Here is a 13,141-nt window from a genome sequence, read left to right as displayed (position 1 = left end):
ACCTCAAACATTAAATTGTATCAGTGGAGTTTATCTCCTCTGAGATTTCCTTCTGTTGAGCATCTTCTCCAAAGACTCAGAGGAGCAAGCTAACAGCCAAAGAGAGCTATGGCTAGCCTTCAGTTCATATTAATTGCTCAACCGTAACAAACGCTCATTGCCCAGTTCTTAAAGTAGAGTTTAAAATACAAGATGCCAAACTTAAAAATATGCATTTTCTTTTTGAAAACAAAATGTACAGTCAGATTTTAAATGGATCTACAAGAAAACACTCAACTATCTTTAAGAAAAGTAAACCTTCGCAACACGCAACACACTGCAGTTTTCTAACCAGCAACAGCCAGTGAGCTGGGTAAACTGAAGTGTTTCCTGAAAGAACTTCAGTGGCTTTTTTTTTTTGACGCTTGAAAGGCAATAAAGTGCCCTCACGCTGCAGAGCACGAGGTTGGTTCTTCTTCTGTCTCACTCTTGTGCTACCGACACAGCTCAGCGTGAGGCTGGCGTGGGCACGGTGGGCAAGGTCAGTTCCATGGAGGGAGTCTCAGTCGCTTCGGCTGGACTTGGCTTGCGAAGCTCCAGTTTCTCAGTGAGCTGGTTATAAAGCTCCTTCACAGCTTCCCCACTCTGCAGAACGAGAATTGGGGAGGGGAAAAACAGAAGTCACACTTCATTCTAGCTGCTACTAGCTGGAACGCTAAGTGTGCAATTACCCTGTGTGTTCTAACAGAAACCAGTGCAGAGAGAGGAAGTTACACGGTCATTATGACACAAGTTGGTACATTGGAAAGCAGAGCTCATGTTCTGTTAAGCAACGTTGGGAAAGGCAGCTGCTTTCATTTGCAATTAATTTTCCATTTCTCATGCTTCCCCCCTTTTACCTGCTTGGTGGGCTCCAAAGCCTTCTGGAGAGACTCTAATTTGGCAGGCGCCACTTTGTGATGCAGATGAAGCAACAGTCTCAGCACATGTCTGTGTACGTTCTCCTTCCTGCAAAAAGCAATTTTACAGCAGAGGAACCAATACAAACAAATACCATCTTGAGAACAAGAAAGCTACAGTACCAGAATAATTCACATACTCATAGGCTGGCAGCTTTGTTACGATTTTCCAAACCGCCTGAGAATTGTAGTCTGCATGCTACGAAGTGCTAACCCTGCCTGAGACTTTCCAGTAATTCATGTAATTATTCAAGACATGCAGACTAACTGTAGCAACCGTGAGGAAGGAGAGGGAGATTTCAAGCACTCGGCAGCAGCTGGTGCCTCTGTTGGACCCACCACACACACATGCAGGACATTTGTCCCTCTGCACATGGAGGAAGCGGTGGCAGGAGCAGCACACGCTGCTGCACCCGAACAGAAGCTCTGGGCACCTCTGGGGAAGCGGTCTGGAGGTCAGATCTGGTCTGCAGGCCGCCAGCTGAACCTCATTGACTTAACAGAATTAACAGACACAAACAGATTTTCTGTGTACAGTTGATACTGCAAAGAACTGAAGTTAACTCTTCATATTCAGAGCTATTGCAAAGCACGAAGGATATTGTCTTTTGCAGCTCTAACTTATGAATAATGAATTACAGTTTAGGTAAAAATTCATAATCGACACTTAACAATTCCGCTGATAAAAACTTGATCACAAAATATAAGCCTTTCTTTAAAGAAAAACAGCATCAGGCTCATATTTCCAGTATATGTGAAGAGTTTGCTGAACTATAATTCAAAGCAGTAGAACCTATTCTCTCAGGTATCCTGTAAATTTACTTCCCCTGAGGAAAATCAGACTTACCTTGAGCAGGCAGTGAGAAAGAAGCCATCAAAGAGACTGGTGCAGAACTCCTCAAGTGCAAATTCATCCCCCAGCAGCGTGAGATTACCAGTAAGCAGATGCAGAAAAATATCACTGAAGGCCAAGTCACTGAATGTCTCAACTGTACAACATGAAAAGGAAAGAGACTGAGACTGACAAGGATGTGCCAAAACCTGAATCTTCAGCAGATGCTCCTGACGAAAACTTTGAAGTGAGATTTCTTTTTAAAATGGGTAGCCCAGGCAGGAAGCTTTGATCTTTCAGACACAAATAATTAGGAGCAGAGAGAAGAAAATGTAGAAAGCCCATGTCACAGAGTAGCTTGCTGCTGCCTAAATCACAAAGTCCCCAACTATCCTTCTCCACAGCCAAATCCACCTCCTTGCACTCCTCAGACCTCGCAGTGAGCAGATACAAGTCACTCAACCAGTGGAAAACTCACCCGTGTAAATGAGCTGACTGTTCAGTGACGGGTTCACAGAACAGCAGAGCTGGGGTAGGGGAGTGGGAAGTCAACCCCCCTGCCACTGCGGGAGCTGCAGTTCCTAAGATTGCTTCAGAGCTCCCATGCAACTCGCTCCAGAGAAGTCAGTGAAGAAGGTCATCCCAGCAAAGAATAAGGCTGTGTTCAGTCCTGTTACAGGATTTTTCCCCACACAAAGCCAAGCCCCAAGAATTTCTGGCCATCTGCATTTACTATGAGCAGCAGCAGAATTAAGGCACCTGCTCTTTTATCCTTCAGATTCATTCCCAACAGTTCTCAACTACTCTCACTGTTAATACAGCCTTTGATCTAAGGAACTACTGACCTTCAGCCACTATATCTAAATTCTTGGATCAGCAGAAAAGTATCCTAACTGCAGACAAAACCACACACTTCTGCAGGGCCTTAGAAGAGCCAAAGGCAGAACATTATGTCTTTGACTCTGAAATGACTTTCACTCCAGGTTTACTTGCCTCCTGGGTGTCCAATACAAGGCAAACAGGCCTAGAAGACGAGACAAAAAACTTACCCAGTGCTGGCAGGAGCCTAAGGAAAGCGTTCTTGTTCCTCTGCTTAGTGATGTGAAGGATGTAATACAGCCCAATCTCACATGCTATTCTGTTCTCCTGCAAGAATCTGTTACGGCAGAAGCAAAGTTTCTGAATCAATAAAGCTAAAACAGATTTTTTTTTAAAGCAGTTACAGCAGTAGCTAACCACAAACCCACTGAAGAGCAGCTACTCAGTGACTGAGAAGATGATCATCGCTATGTTCACCACCGTGATCCAGAAAAAAATTATTACTCAGCAAACATCGTGCTGTCTCACAATCAAACACTTGGATTTAATTGTGAACATGTGTAACAGCATTAATGATAAAAGTGCTACTCAAAATGGGTTTTCGAAGAAGCCCAAATACTCAAAAATGATACAAAGTCCAATAGTGTTTTGGTTTAGTTTCCTAAAGGTCAAATATCTATGCTGTCATAGAGGAGAGTACAGGGTACTCCAGATTCTGGCATACAGACAAAAATTGTCCTGGAAATTAGTGCAAGATCTGATTACAACAGAGCACACAGAGGTTTTCTTCATCTTTTTGACATCGCTGGAGTGAGAGGTTACCAACAGAAATCGAGTGTCTGTGTGATAAAAACGCCAATTTGACAATTTACAATAGCACTCTTCAGAACCAACATGGGCACTCGACACACTCATCACTCACTGTGTGGGAAGCTACACAAGCAGCTTATTTGAAAGCGGCAATACCAAATACTTTCATGTTCAATCTGCCCAAAGAATGGTCATTACAAGAAATATTATTTTATGCAGATAAATTTTATTTGAGGAATGATGGTGCAAATCTCTTCTGCTAAAGGAAAAGTTCAGGCTTGATTAACTGGGACTAAACCTTACCTCAAGAAAGCTTTCATTTTATCACATACAGTATTTTTTGCTGGCTCCCTGCTGTTTTGTTTTGGTAACAATACTACATGTACAAAGTCAGGAAGGCAGGTTACATACTTGGTGAAAGCTTCAGGAATGGTGTTGGGGTAGGGAATTGGGCCCTTCTCCTCCGAGGGCAGTTTCTGATCCACGTTGAACGTGTGGTCATCCACCACAAAGGACATCAGCATGGGCAAGAACTTCGTGATCAGCTCAGCTTCCTTGGAGGGATGGAAAAACAGAGGGAACAGAAAAACATTTTCACCAATCAGTTCATGCCACCTAATGGTCTTTGAGTGCCGTAACAAATAGAGAGGCAATATTACGAGCCCCATTCTACCTACACTCAGGAAAATAAGCTTTTAGATATCCAGTTCCAGTCAAAATTCCTTGAATAATTCACTTCCACATGTCCCACTGATAATTAGGAAAACTGCACCTCATCTACAGAAATACTCCTGCTTGAATTCTTGCTTTTCACAATTATGTGGCATTTCTGAGAGACATTTCCTAATACTGCTGCAAGCACTGCATGTTAACGATGGTACCAAACTGCTTTTATCAATAATTACAAATCACATCAAGTAATTACAAATCATTTTGTTCATTCCCTGAAGTGACAGGGATCAATGAATAGCTAGAATAGCAACAAAGAGCATCTCCTCGCACAAGGCAGATCAACCTGTTTTGTATTAGATTCACAGAGTGGGAGGTTACAGCTTTTGGCAAACACAAATAAAACAGATTTAAAATACAGATTTGGAGATTCCCTTTAGGAAAAATGTTCACAGATTCTTTCTAAGAGATTCATGAGAGCACCTCTGCAAGTCCAATCACAGTGCTATGCCTGGAGTTTCAATCACCCTCACTGTTACAATCTGAGTATTAAGCACACCTTTCCTGTAGTAAATTTAAAAGTGCAATCGGCCAGTAATATGCATTTTGGAGACTTCAAATATCCCCCTAGGTAGACGTTTGCTGCTTTATAGTTCAGAACAGAAATGGCAAATTTATCGAGAAACAGTCCTGCTGTGCAGCGCCACGGTTAATCCTCCTGCCATCCCTGATCTGCTCCCAAACCGTGCCAGGGCTGCCTGTAATGCTGGGCAAAATATTTCCAAAGTGTCGACAGGTTGTAGCTGAATGTGGCACTACACAAAATTGCTACAACAGAGCCAGAAGGGAAAAACATTCTTCATGTCAATGAAAAGCTGCTACACTGCTGCCAGGGTTTCAGCACAGCCTCTGAAATCCTGTTTTCCACATACAAGATGTTTTACAAACTTGTCAGTTGTGTAGAAGGAACAATGAGTAACCAGTGCAGAATTTAATAGAGGTACAGTCTGATTTTAAAACAGTAGGGGCCAGGCATTCATGTAAATCAAAAAGCAGGTAAACGATGCTCACAGTAGGTCCACGTGAGCTGCTGCTCTGTGACCACTTACACGTATTTTCTAAAAAAGCTACGATGAGAGGTATGCAGAATGAACCTTAAATCAGGGACACAATAAAATAATAAACAAGTCTAAATCTGTTTAAATTAAACATGTCAAATTCCAAAACATCGAATGGCTCACCATTTTTGGTTCCTTGAAGACTTGACTGTCGATCATGTCCCAGGCCCCCTGTCCCAACGACAGCATCCTAAGGAGCAGCAGCAGATCCGGGCTTTCCTCGAATTTTAATGGGAGGAGAAAAACAGCTATTTTGATCTTCCACAAGTTGCACATACAGACATGTATTTGAAAGTAGTGGTTTACATTCAAAAGTCTCCTGGATTAGCAGCTTTATCAAGGACTGCTAAAGGCATTCCCTTCTCCGATTTAATTGACAACTGATTGCTCAAATGGAAATCAAATAACAGACACACCTGGCGGTTTGTGGTTTTTTGTAACGTTTTCTAATGCACCAAAAAGTATGCAGCCAATCTGATCACTACATCGTTTTTAAACATGTCCAGCCAAATTAGTACACTGAAATATAACGTGTGACAGGACAAATCATCTCAGCAGAAGAAAGAGAAAGCATGCATAAGAATGACAATGTCTTTTTGTTTATATTGTGCCCTGAAACCAAAACAGCTTTCAGTCTTTAAAGTGTCATGAGGAAGTTATTCAATCCAACCGCAAAATTTAACAACTCGGGGATAAAACCAGCAAATGCCTCACACCGTTCAGACACCTGTAAGGCCATCCCCTCCCTTAACATTTAAGCATCTCCTGCAGTCGCTACTTGCAGAAACTGTGTTATATCGCAGCCAACAGACCAGAACAGTGTCAACTAACCCATTGCTTGTACCCTGACAGGGAAAGAAGGCTGCTGCTGTTAGGTAAACCGATGCAAGGCCAAACCAGGGAGGCACATATTATATATTTGATTCTATATATGCATAGCTGTTAGGATAGAATGAGCCATGCAAAGGATTCGTTGTCAATTTGGAGAGCTCCCAAATGCCTGTCTCTAAACAGCGCTCCTGCAGAACTCCGACGCGTGTGCTACACATGGACAAGGAGTATCACATTTCCCTTATTTCAATTTACACACGCATTTGAGAACTGAGCCGGACTTCCTCTGCAGCACCAGCCCTTTGTTGATAAATGCTATTGAGTTAAGACGATAGCTCGGATCAGGTGCACAAGTTGTGACACTCACCCTGGGTAAGGTGTCCTGCCCAACTAGGTCTTGCAGGTGCCGGATGGTACTCAAGGCCAAGGTGTTAATGGCGAAGGGATCGCACAAGATCATCGATAAGTCCCTGAGAAGCAAAAATCAAATACGTGTCACAGATAACAAACAACCCTACCATACAGTTCCATACCCAACTGTAGGACACCAGTGTGTTTCACTATTCTTTGGTGTAATCCCGTCAACTACCATAACACCAAAGAACTGTGTGCGTGTGTACACTATATTTTTATAAGCAGACACACTGCTGTGTTTAAGAGGAGAGCGAGACACAGGGCAAATACTGTAGCAATATCCTTACTATGATCATCTGAAACCTGAATTTCCGTCTTTTGTTACCTACAGGTGTGTCCACCCAACGAACCTTCTCCTACCTTGTAAAAACACCATGAATGTTATTTCTTTGACTTGAAAGAGCGTGTTATCTGAAAACAATTACTAAAGGTCTTCTGCACGGAAATCCAGCAGGAGATCTCCCGTAGTGTGTCACCAGCACACACCTGGCTATGCCCTCGTGCGCTAATGCTCATGGATGTACAGGATTAGACTACACAGAAAAGCTGTGAACTCGCTCTGGGGGAGAATTAACACCTACAATACCTTTCAGATGTTGTGACTGCTGGGAACCCATTTTTAGTTTCTCAATAAACAGCCCAAGCTCCTTACCCCAGCACTTGTTCTTGTCCTTTCTTCACTCCATCCAGAAACCCTTGCAATTCCCGAGCTCTCTTGTTGTCCACAAACTTCTCCCGAATGCAGGCATCAAGGCACCAAGTGAACTGGTATAAAACAGGAGAAAGCTTTATGAACCACAGCAACGCAGTAAACCGGCAATAAAATGCACAACGCCATAGAAAAGAGGCTCAGATGACCTCCAAATATCTGGAATTAATATATTTTATTAATATAATTAGGTATGGTAGCAGCTGGTCAGAGAAAAACATTCCAAAACAAGGTCAGAGATAGCAATGTAAGTGAACCTCGTGTCACCTTCTGCCCTCCCAACAAAGACATTCGCTGGCAATTATAGAAGAGTCGTGTATAAAATATAGCAATGCCCAGCACACCTGATCTGTGTGGATTTATACAAGTAGGAGGCTGACAAAGAAGCAGCACGGCTTGGCAATAATAATAAGCTGGGATATTTTAGCCACTGCAATAGCACTCCCACCCTCAAAGCAGGGGATACTAACGGTGGAGGTGCTTCTGCTTTAGAGTTGTATTATCAAAATGGAAAAAGACAGTGAAGTGAAATGTTTTATCTGACCTAAAATTAAAGGCTGTTTTCCCCTTTCGGAAAACAACATATATTTTTCCCCAATGTTTCATCTGTCAAAAAAACCCCAAGTTGCTAAATTTTATGAAATGCTTTCATTGCGGTTTCTTTTCTTTGCAGCAGCAACTGCATTTTGCAGCGGCAAAATGAGGTTGCTGAAAACGATCTGCAACTTGAAGAACTGCTTTTTTTATTCAGTCACTGCCTGTATTCTGTCTTACCTGAATACACATAAAACTCAGCAGCATTACTCAGAAGAAAAAGTTTTGTTCTAGATCAGAGTGATGCTGACCACAGACAAAGGGCCAGCAACAAGATCCTGGTGTGACATTAACATCACATCCATCATCCCCCACTATTTTAATAGTTTAGTATTAGTTTTCTTATAATTCAAGATCCAAAGTATTTAATGTTACACATGCAGCTTACTGACAGTTAGAGTAAATCACACCAGGCAGGGAAGCAAAAGCAAACTTTGATTAAGAACCTGGGGCTATCTAATGTTTTTTAGTATTTTTTTGCAGATCTACATAGGTCAGATTAGACATTGTTTCAAACACTGCACAAGTACCATAAATTTGAATGATTTATGGCTTATGAAATGAAAGCAAGCTGCTGGTTAACCACGATAAAATTTTCACCTGAGGTTCCAAGGAACATAAAATGACTTTTGGATTCAAGGTCTGAACTCTCTCCACAGAGTCACCTTCTTTGGGCTGAAGTCCTGTGGGGCAGCAGGAGTGGGCAAAACAAAATTCTCCAGTAACACTCCTGCATGTCCTACATGATTAATACCTTATGACAGGGGTCAACGGTGCAGATTTCATTGATTTCCAGGTCATGCAGTGACATCAGGAGCTCTGCCCGTAGCGTGCAGTAATGAACATTCCTTGTCCGAAGAAATAAGGTTCTTAGAAACTGCAGCACCATATCATAGAGCTTCACGTTCTTCCCAATCATCTGGGTCAGCTTCTGAACCACCTACACTCAAAGTGGAAAAAACGTGCACTCAGTACCAAGAGATACCGCTATTTCACACACATACACAAAATGTAAATTAATTCTTCTACGTGATTTATCAAGATTGAAACATCCATATTGACGTAAGCTCCCAAAAAGGATTTCCAAGAGCGTTTGTTCAAGAGATGTTCACCAAATCTTTCATAGTCATAATGAAAGAATAAAGAATGCCAAGAAAATGCTCTCTTGTGTTATTATATAAGGTGTTCAGCTATGTGGAACAGGTAAGAAGCAGTACCTGTTATTAATGAATATAATTTACAATTGTAACATGAACGGAACTCGCTCTTTGAAAGTCTTTTTGTATTTCTATTTACCTTCAGGCTATGGGCACGAGAACGAAGGTAAAGGTTTGTACTGTTTTGGGCTGGGATCGAGTTAATTTTCTTCATAGTAGTTTGTATGGGGCTGTTTGGATTTGTGCTGGAAACAGCGCTGATGACACAGGGATGTTTTAGTTACTGGTGAGCAGCACTTGCAGAGTCAAGGCCTTTCTGCTCCTCACACAGACCCACCAGCGAGCAGCCTGGGGGTGCACGAGGAGTTGGGAGGAGTCACAGCAGGGACAGCTGACTCCAACTGACCAGAGGGACATTCTACACCACACAGCATCGTGCTCAGCAATAAAACTGGGGGGGAGGCTGGTGGGGGGAGGCCACTGCTCAGGGACTGGCTGGGCATCGGTTGCTTGGTGGTGAGCAATTGTTTTCATTTGCATAGCTTGTCTCTCTTGGGTTTTATTTTCCTTTATCTTTGTTGGTTTTTCCCTTGCAATTTCTTTTTAATTATTGAACTGTTTTTATCTCAACCCACAAGTTTCTTTTACCCTTCCAGTTCTCCCGCCCATCTCACCCAGGGGGAGTGAGTGAGCGGATGTGTGGTGCTTAGTCGCTGGCTGGGGTTAAACCACAAGTCCACAGCATAAACCTGAAGTAAATTGCACCACAGCTTTTGGGCTTTTGAAAGCAAACCAGACCCAAACCAAACCCCCCATGTAACAGAAATGCTACCCTCTCTGAAATCAAAGCTTTTTACTGCCTTATCCCTGCAAGTCTTTACCATTCTCGATAGCAAGGTCCTTACAGAAACTCTGATAATTCCCTTTTGGAGCAAAAGCCACCAGAGTAAAGCAAAATGTTACAGCTGAACCACTGTAAGGGTTTGCAGTTGCCAAGAGGAATGACCCGCTCCTCCTAATGCCCACACCACTTTCCTTTCAGCAGCAGTCCTGCTGTGTGACCCAGCCTGTCTCTTTGCAACAGCCTCAGTGTCAGCTGATCTCTTCTTCGAGCAGATCCAGCTGTCTTGGAAAACTATTTACTGCTTTTATTTGCTAGTTTCCATAGCAATTACTGAGCTGAATCAGCTCATGGAAGGGTCTGATAATCGCCAGAGCTACAGGGAGGGAGGGGAGGAGCAGCACCTGCCCTGGCTGCGGCTGAGGGTTGGATCAGCTCAGCCACCTCACCCAATTCCATTCAAAGAGCTACTTTTCTGAACACCAGCTTATCTACAACTTTCAACACCCCTCTGCATTTTCACCAAAAAAAAAAAAGGGCAGCTTTTCTTGGGCTATGTCCTGCTAAAAAAAAAAACACACCAAAAAACCAAACAGTTCCAAGAAAAGAAATTTAAGATATTCAAACTGATTTGACAGAGATGCTCATCCTTCAGAACAGCTGAGGGGTATTAAAGCCAGACTGAGCAATAAAGGAAAAAATTTGGCCTATTTTTTTAAAAGCTCATGAACAATTAAGAACACCAATTATTACCCAGCACTGAGTAACTATTAAAATAATTCCTGCTGCTTTCATCCAGACATATAGGAGAAAACAGCCTGGTATTTCTTGCAAAGACTTCTGTCTAGCCAAACAACCTTAGTAGTGAAGTTGAGTGGGTGACATGGACACTGTTATTTGATAAGGCTGACTGAAAGCTGATAAATTCCATTCACAAGCACCTTGTAAGAGTTTTCCTCGTCCTTACCTCTCCTTGACGTCTTGTTTTGGGAGACGGACTGAAGAAATTGTGCAAGACAGAAATATCATTGCTGAAGAGAATATTTTCTTTCTCCAGGATATATTGCTTCAGCAGTGGAGACACCTCATCTCCAAACAGAGCCTGGTTATCCTGCCAAATCTGGCGCTTCACCTCCACCGCACAGGCTTTATACAAATCCTTATCGGCCATTACTAACTTCAGCTTCTTTTCAGGGACCTGCAAACAACAGAGCAGCTACCAAAGTGCAGAGCAGCTTTACCTGCCTGACTGTCCAAGTAATAAGTAACTGACTACAGAAGACTCTAAATCATAATCGCAGGCAGTCCGGTCATTTACACAACAACGCGAGTAAACAAGAGGCAGTATCACAGACTCCTCTTTTGCCTTCCCCCCTCCTGTAACAATAACCCGGTTGTAACACCCTTAAGACTTCCTTTAAACCTCCAATGCTAAGATTTGGGGTGATGTTTCAAAACTCAGTAACTTACAAAAGTTCTACGAGCAGTTTTGGATCGATTACTTTAAGTACAATATGATGCTTTTAATAAGGCTACTCCTAGAGATTTGTGTTTCACAGATCTGAATCTCCTGTCTATTTCTAATTGCATTTTTCAAACCTTATTTTCCACTTGTCATAGATTTTTAAATCAGCTATGGAAAAAATCACTTATCAGTGAACTTGACTACTTTTAGGAAGCTTCATGTGTTGAATAAAACAGGGAAATAGCATCATCTGTTTATGAAAATGCAAAATGCTTTTTGAATTAGTCTGTTAAGTTGTTACCAGACACAAGAACGTAGTAAATCATCAGTCAGTTCCTAACACTGAAAGACAAACTTGCAGAAAGTCTGCAGACAGAACACACAGCCCAGCTGACAGCACAGCTAAGAGAAGTTACACAATGGAGATGTAACAGAAGAGGAGAACCGGTGGAGCAGTTTTACCTTGGGCAGGTGCTTCATGACACACATTACCACAGGCTGTATGGAAGGCATCTTGACCAGGGAAAAGCTCTTCTCCAGGAGATCCTCCAGTTTCTTGTATCTGAAAACATGTAAGAGCAAGAGACTAAGTACAATGTCACAGCAAAAGACCAAAGTGGCTCATCTCAAAGCCACTGGAACTTGGTCCTCCAGGAACTGAACTCCCTTTTGCAGAAGTTACCCCTCCGCTGTAACTCATTTCCACCCAAAATTCCCAGCTGACTCTGAATAACCAAGACTGCCAACAAACCTTTCCTCAACCTTCCCTTCCAAGGCGATGGCAGAGACCCTCTCCAGCAGTTTCTCCCTCAACTCGTCGAAGACCGACTGGTGGAACTCGAGCCGGGGGGTGCCGTGCAGGTCCAGGAAGGGCAGAGCTGACTGCAGCGAGGGCAGCAGCACCCCATTTTCTGTCTGCAACAAAACACCGACCAGGGCCAGGGTTAGCCGGCTCTGCCAACAAACAGCAGCAGGGACTGCGAGAGACATAGAATTATGGAATCATAGAATCATTTCGGTTGGAAGAGACCCTCAGGATCAACAAGTCCAACTAACCCATGTCCCTGAGAACCTCGTCTAAACGCCTTTTAAACCCCTCCAGGGATGGTGACCCCACCACTGCCCTGGGCAGTCTGTTCCAATGCCCCACAGCCCTTTGGGGAAGAAATTGTTCCCCAGATCCAACCTCAACCTCCCCCGGTGCAACTTGAGGCCGTTTCCTCTGGTCCTGGCGCTTGTTCCTGGGGAGCAGAGCCTGACCCCCCCTGGCTCCAAGCTCCTTTCAGGCAGGTCAGAGATCAGAAGGTCTCCCCTCAGCTCCTGTTCTCCAGCTGAACCCCCAGCTCCCTCAGCCACTCCCATCACACTTGTGCTCCAGCCCCTCACCAGCTCCGTTCCCACCCCTGCACCCTCTCTAGTACCTCAATGTCCTTCTTATGATGAGGGGCCCAAAACTGAACACAGTATTCAAGGTCGGGTCTCACCAGCGCCGAGTACATGCTGGTGAAAAAATAAAAAGGGGAGAACCCCCACAAAACAGGCCGCACTTCGGGCCTCCAGCCCCGGCGTCCCACGGCGACCCGCCCCACCTGGAACTGCTCGATGGCCTTCAGCGGCTCCGTGCAGTTGGTCAGCGTCTCCTTCAGGTCCTCGCCGTTGGCCACCCCCAGCTCCTGCAGCCCCGCGTACATGGCGGCCTGGCCTGGCCGGGCCCCGCCGGGCCCGCTCCCGCCTGCGCTCTGCGGGCCGCCCCGCTCCGGGCCCGCCGCACCAGCGTTCCGCCGCACCAGCGTTCCGCCGCACCAGCGTTCCGCCGCACCAGCGTTCCGCCGCACCAGCGTTCCGCCGCACCAGCGTTCCGCCGCACCAGCGTTCCGCCGCACCAGCGTTCCGCCGCACCAGCGTTCCGCCGCACCAGCGTTCCGCCGCACCAGCGTTCCGCCG

At 44.3% G+C, this 13,141-nt stretch overlaps 1 protein-coding gene across 1 annotated transcript; it reads right to left on the bottom strand.

Annotated features, from left to right (window-relative positions):
* Nucleotides 1-201: 201 nt before the first annotated feature.
* On the bottom strand, nt 202-12,973 carry NELFB (negative elongation factor complex member B). Its single transcript, XM_065648444.1, has 13 exons — nt 12,787-12,973; nt 11,949-12,112; nt 11,660-11,759; nt 10,700-10,930; nt 8,489-8,674; nt 7,084-7,196; nt 6,385-6,487; nt 5,310-5,405; nt 3,811-3,953; nt 2,820-2,926; nt 1,786-1,927; nt 879-987; nt 202-624 (listed from the first exon to the last, which is right to left on the bottom strand). The coding sequence occupies exons 1-13, from the start codon at nt 12,886-12,888 to the stop codon at nt 487-489; spliced, it is 1,734 nt and encodes a 577-aa protein (XP_065504516.1). The 5' UTR covers nt 12,889-12,973; the 3' UTR covers nt 202-486.
* Nucleotides 12,974-13,141: the final 168 nt, after the last annotated feature.

This window comes from Caloenas nicobarica, chromosome 19 (genome assembly GCF_036013445.1).
Source record: "Caloenas nicobarica isolate bCalNic1 chromosome 19, bCalNic1.hap1, whole genome shotgun sequence".
Lineage (NCBI taxonomy): Eukaryota > Metazoa > Chordata > Aves > Columbiformes > Columbidae > Caloenas > Caloenas nicobarica.
This window is presented reverse-complemented; position numbering and strand designations above follow the sequence as displayed.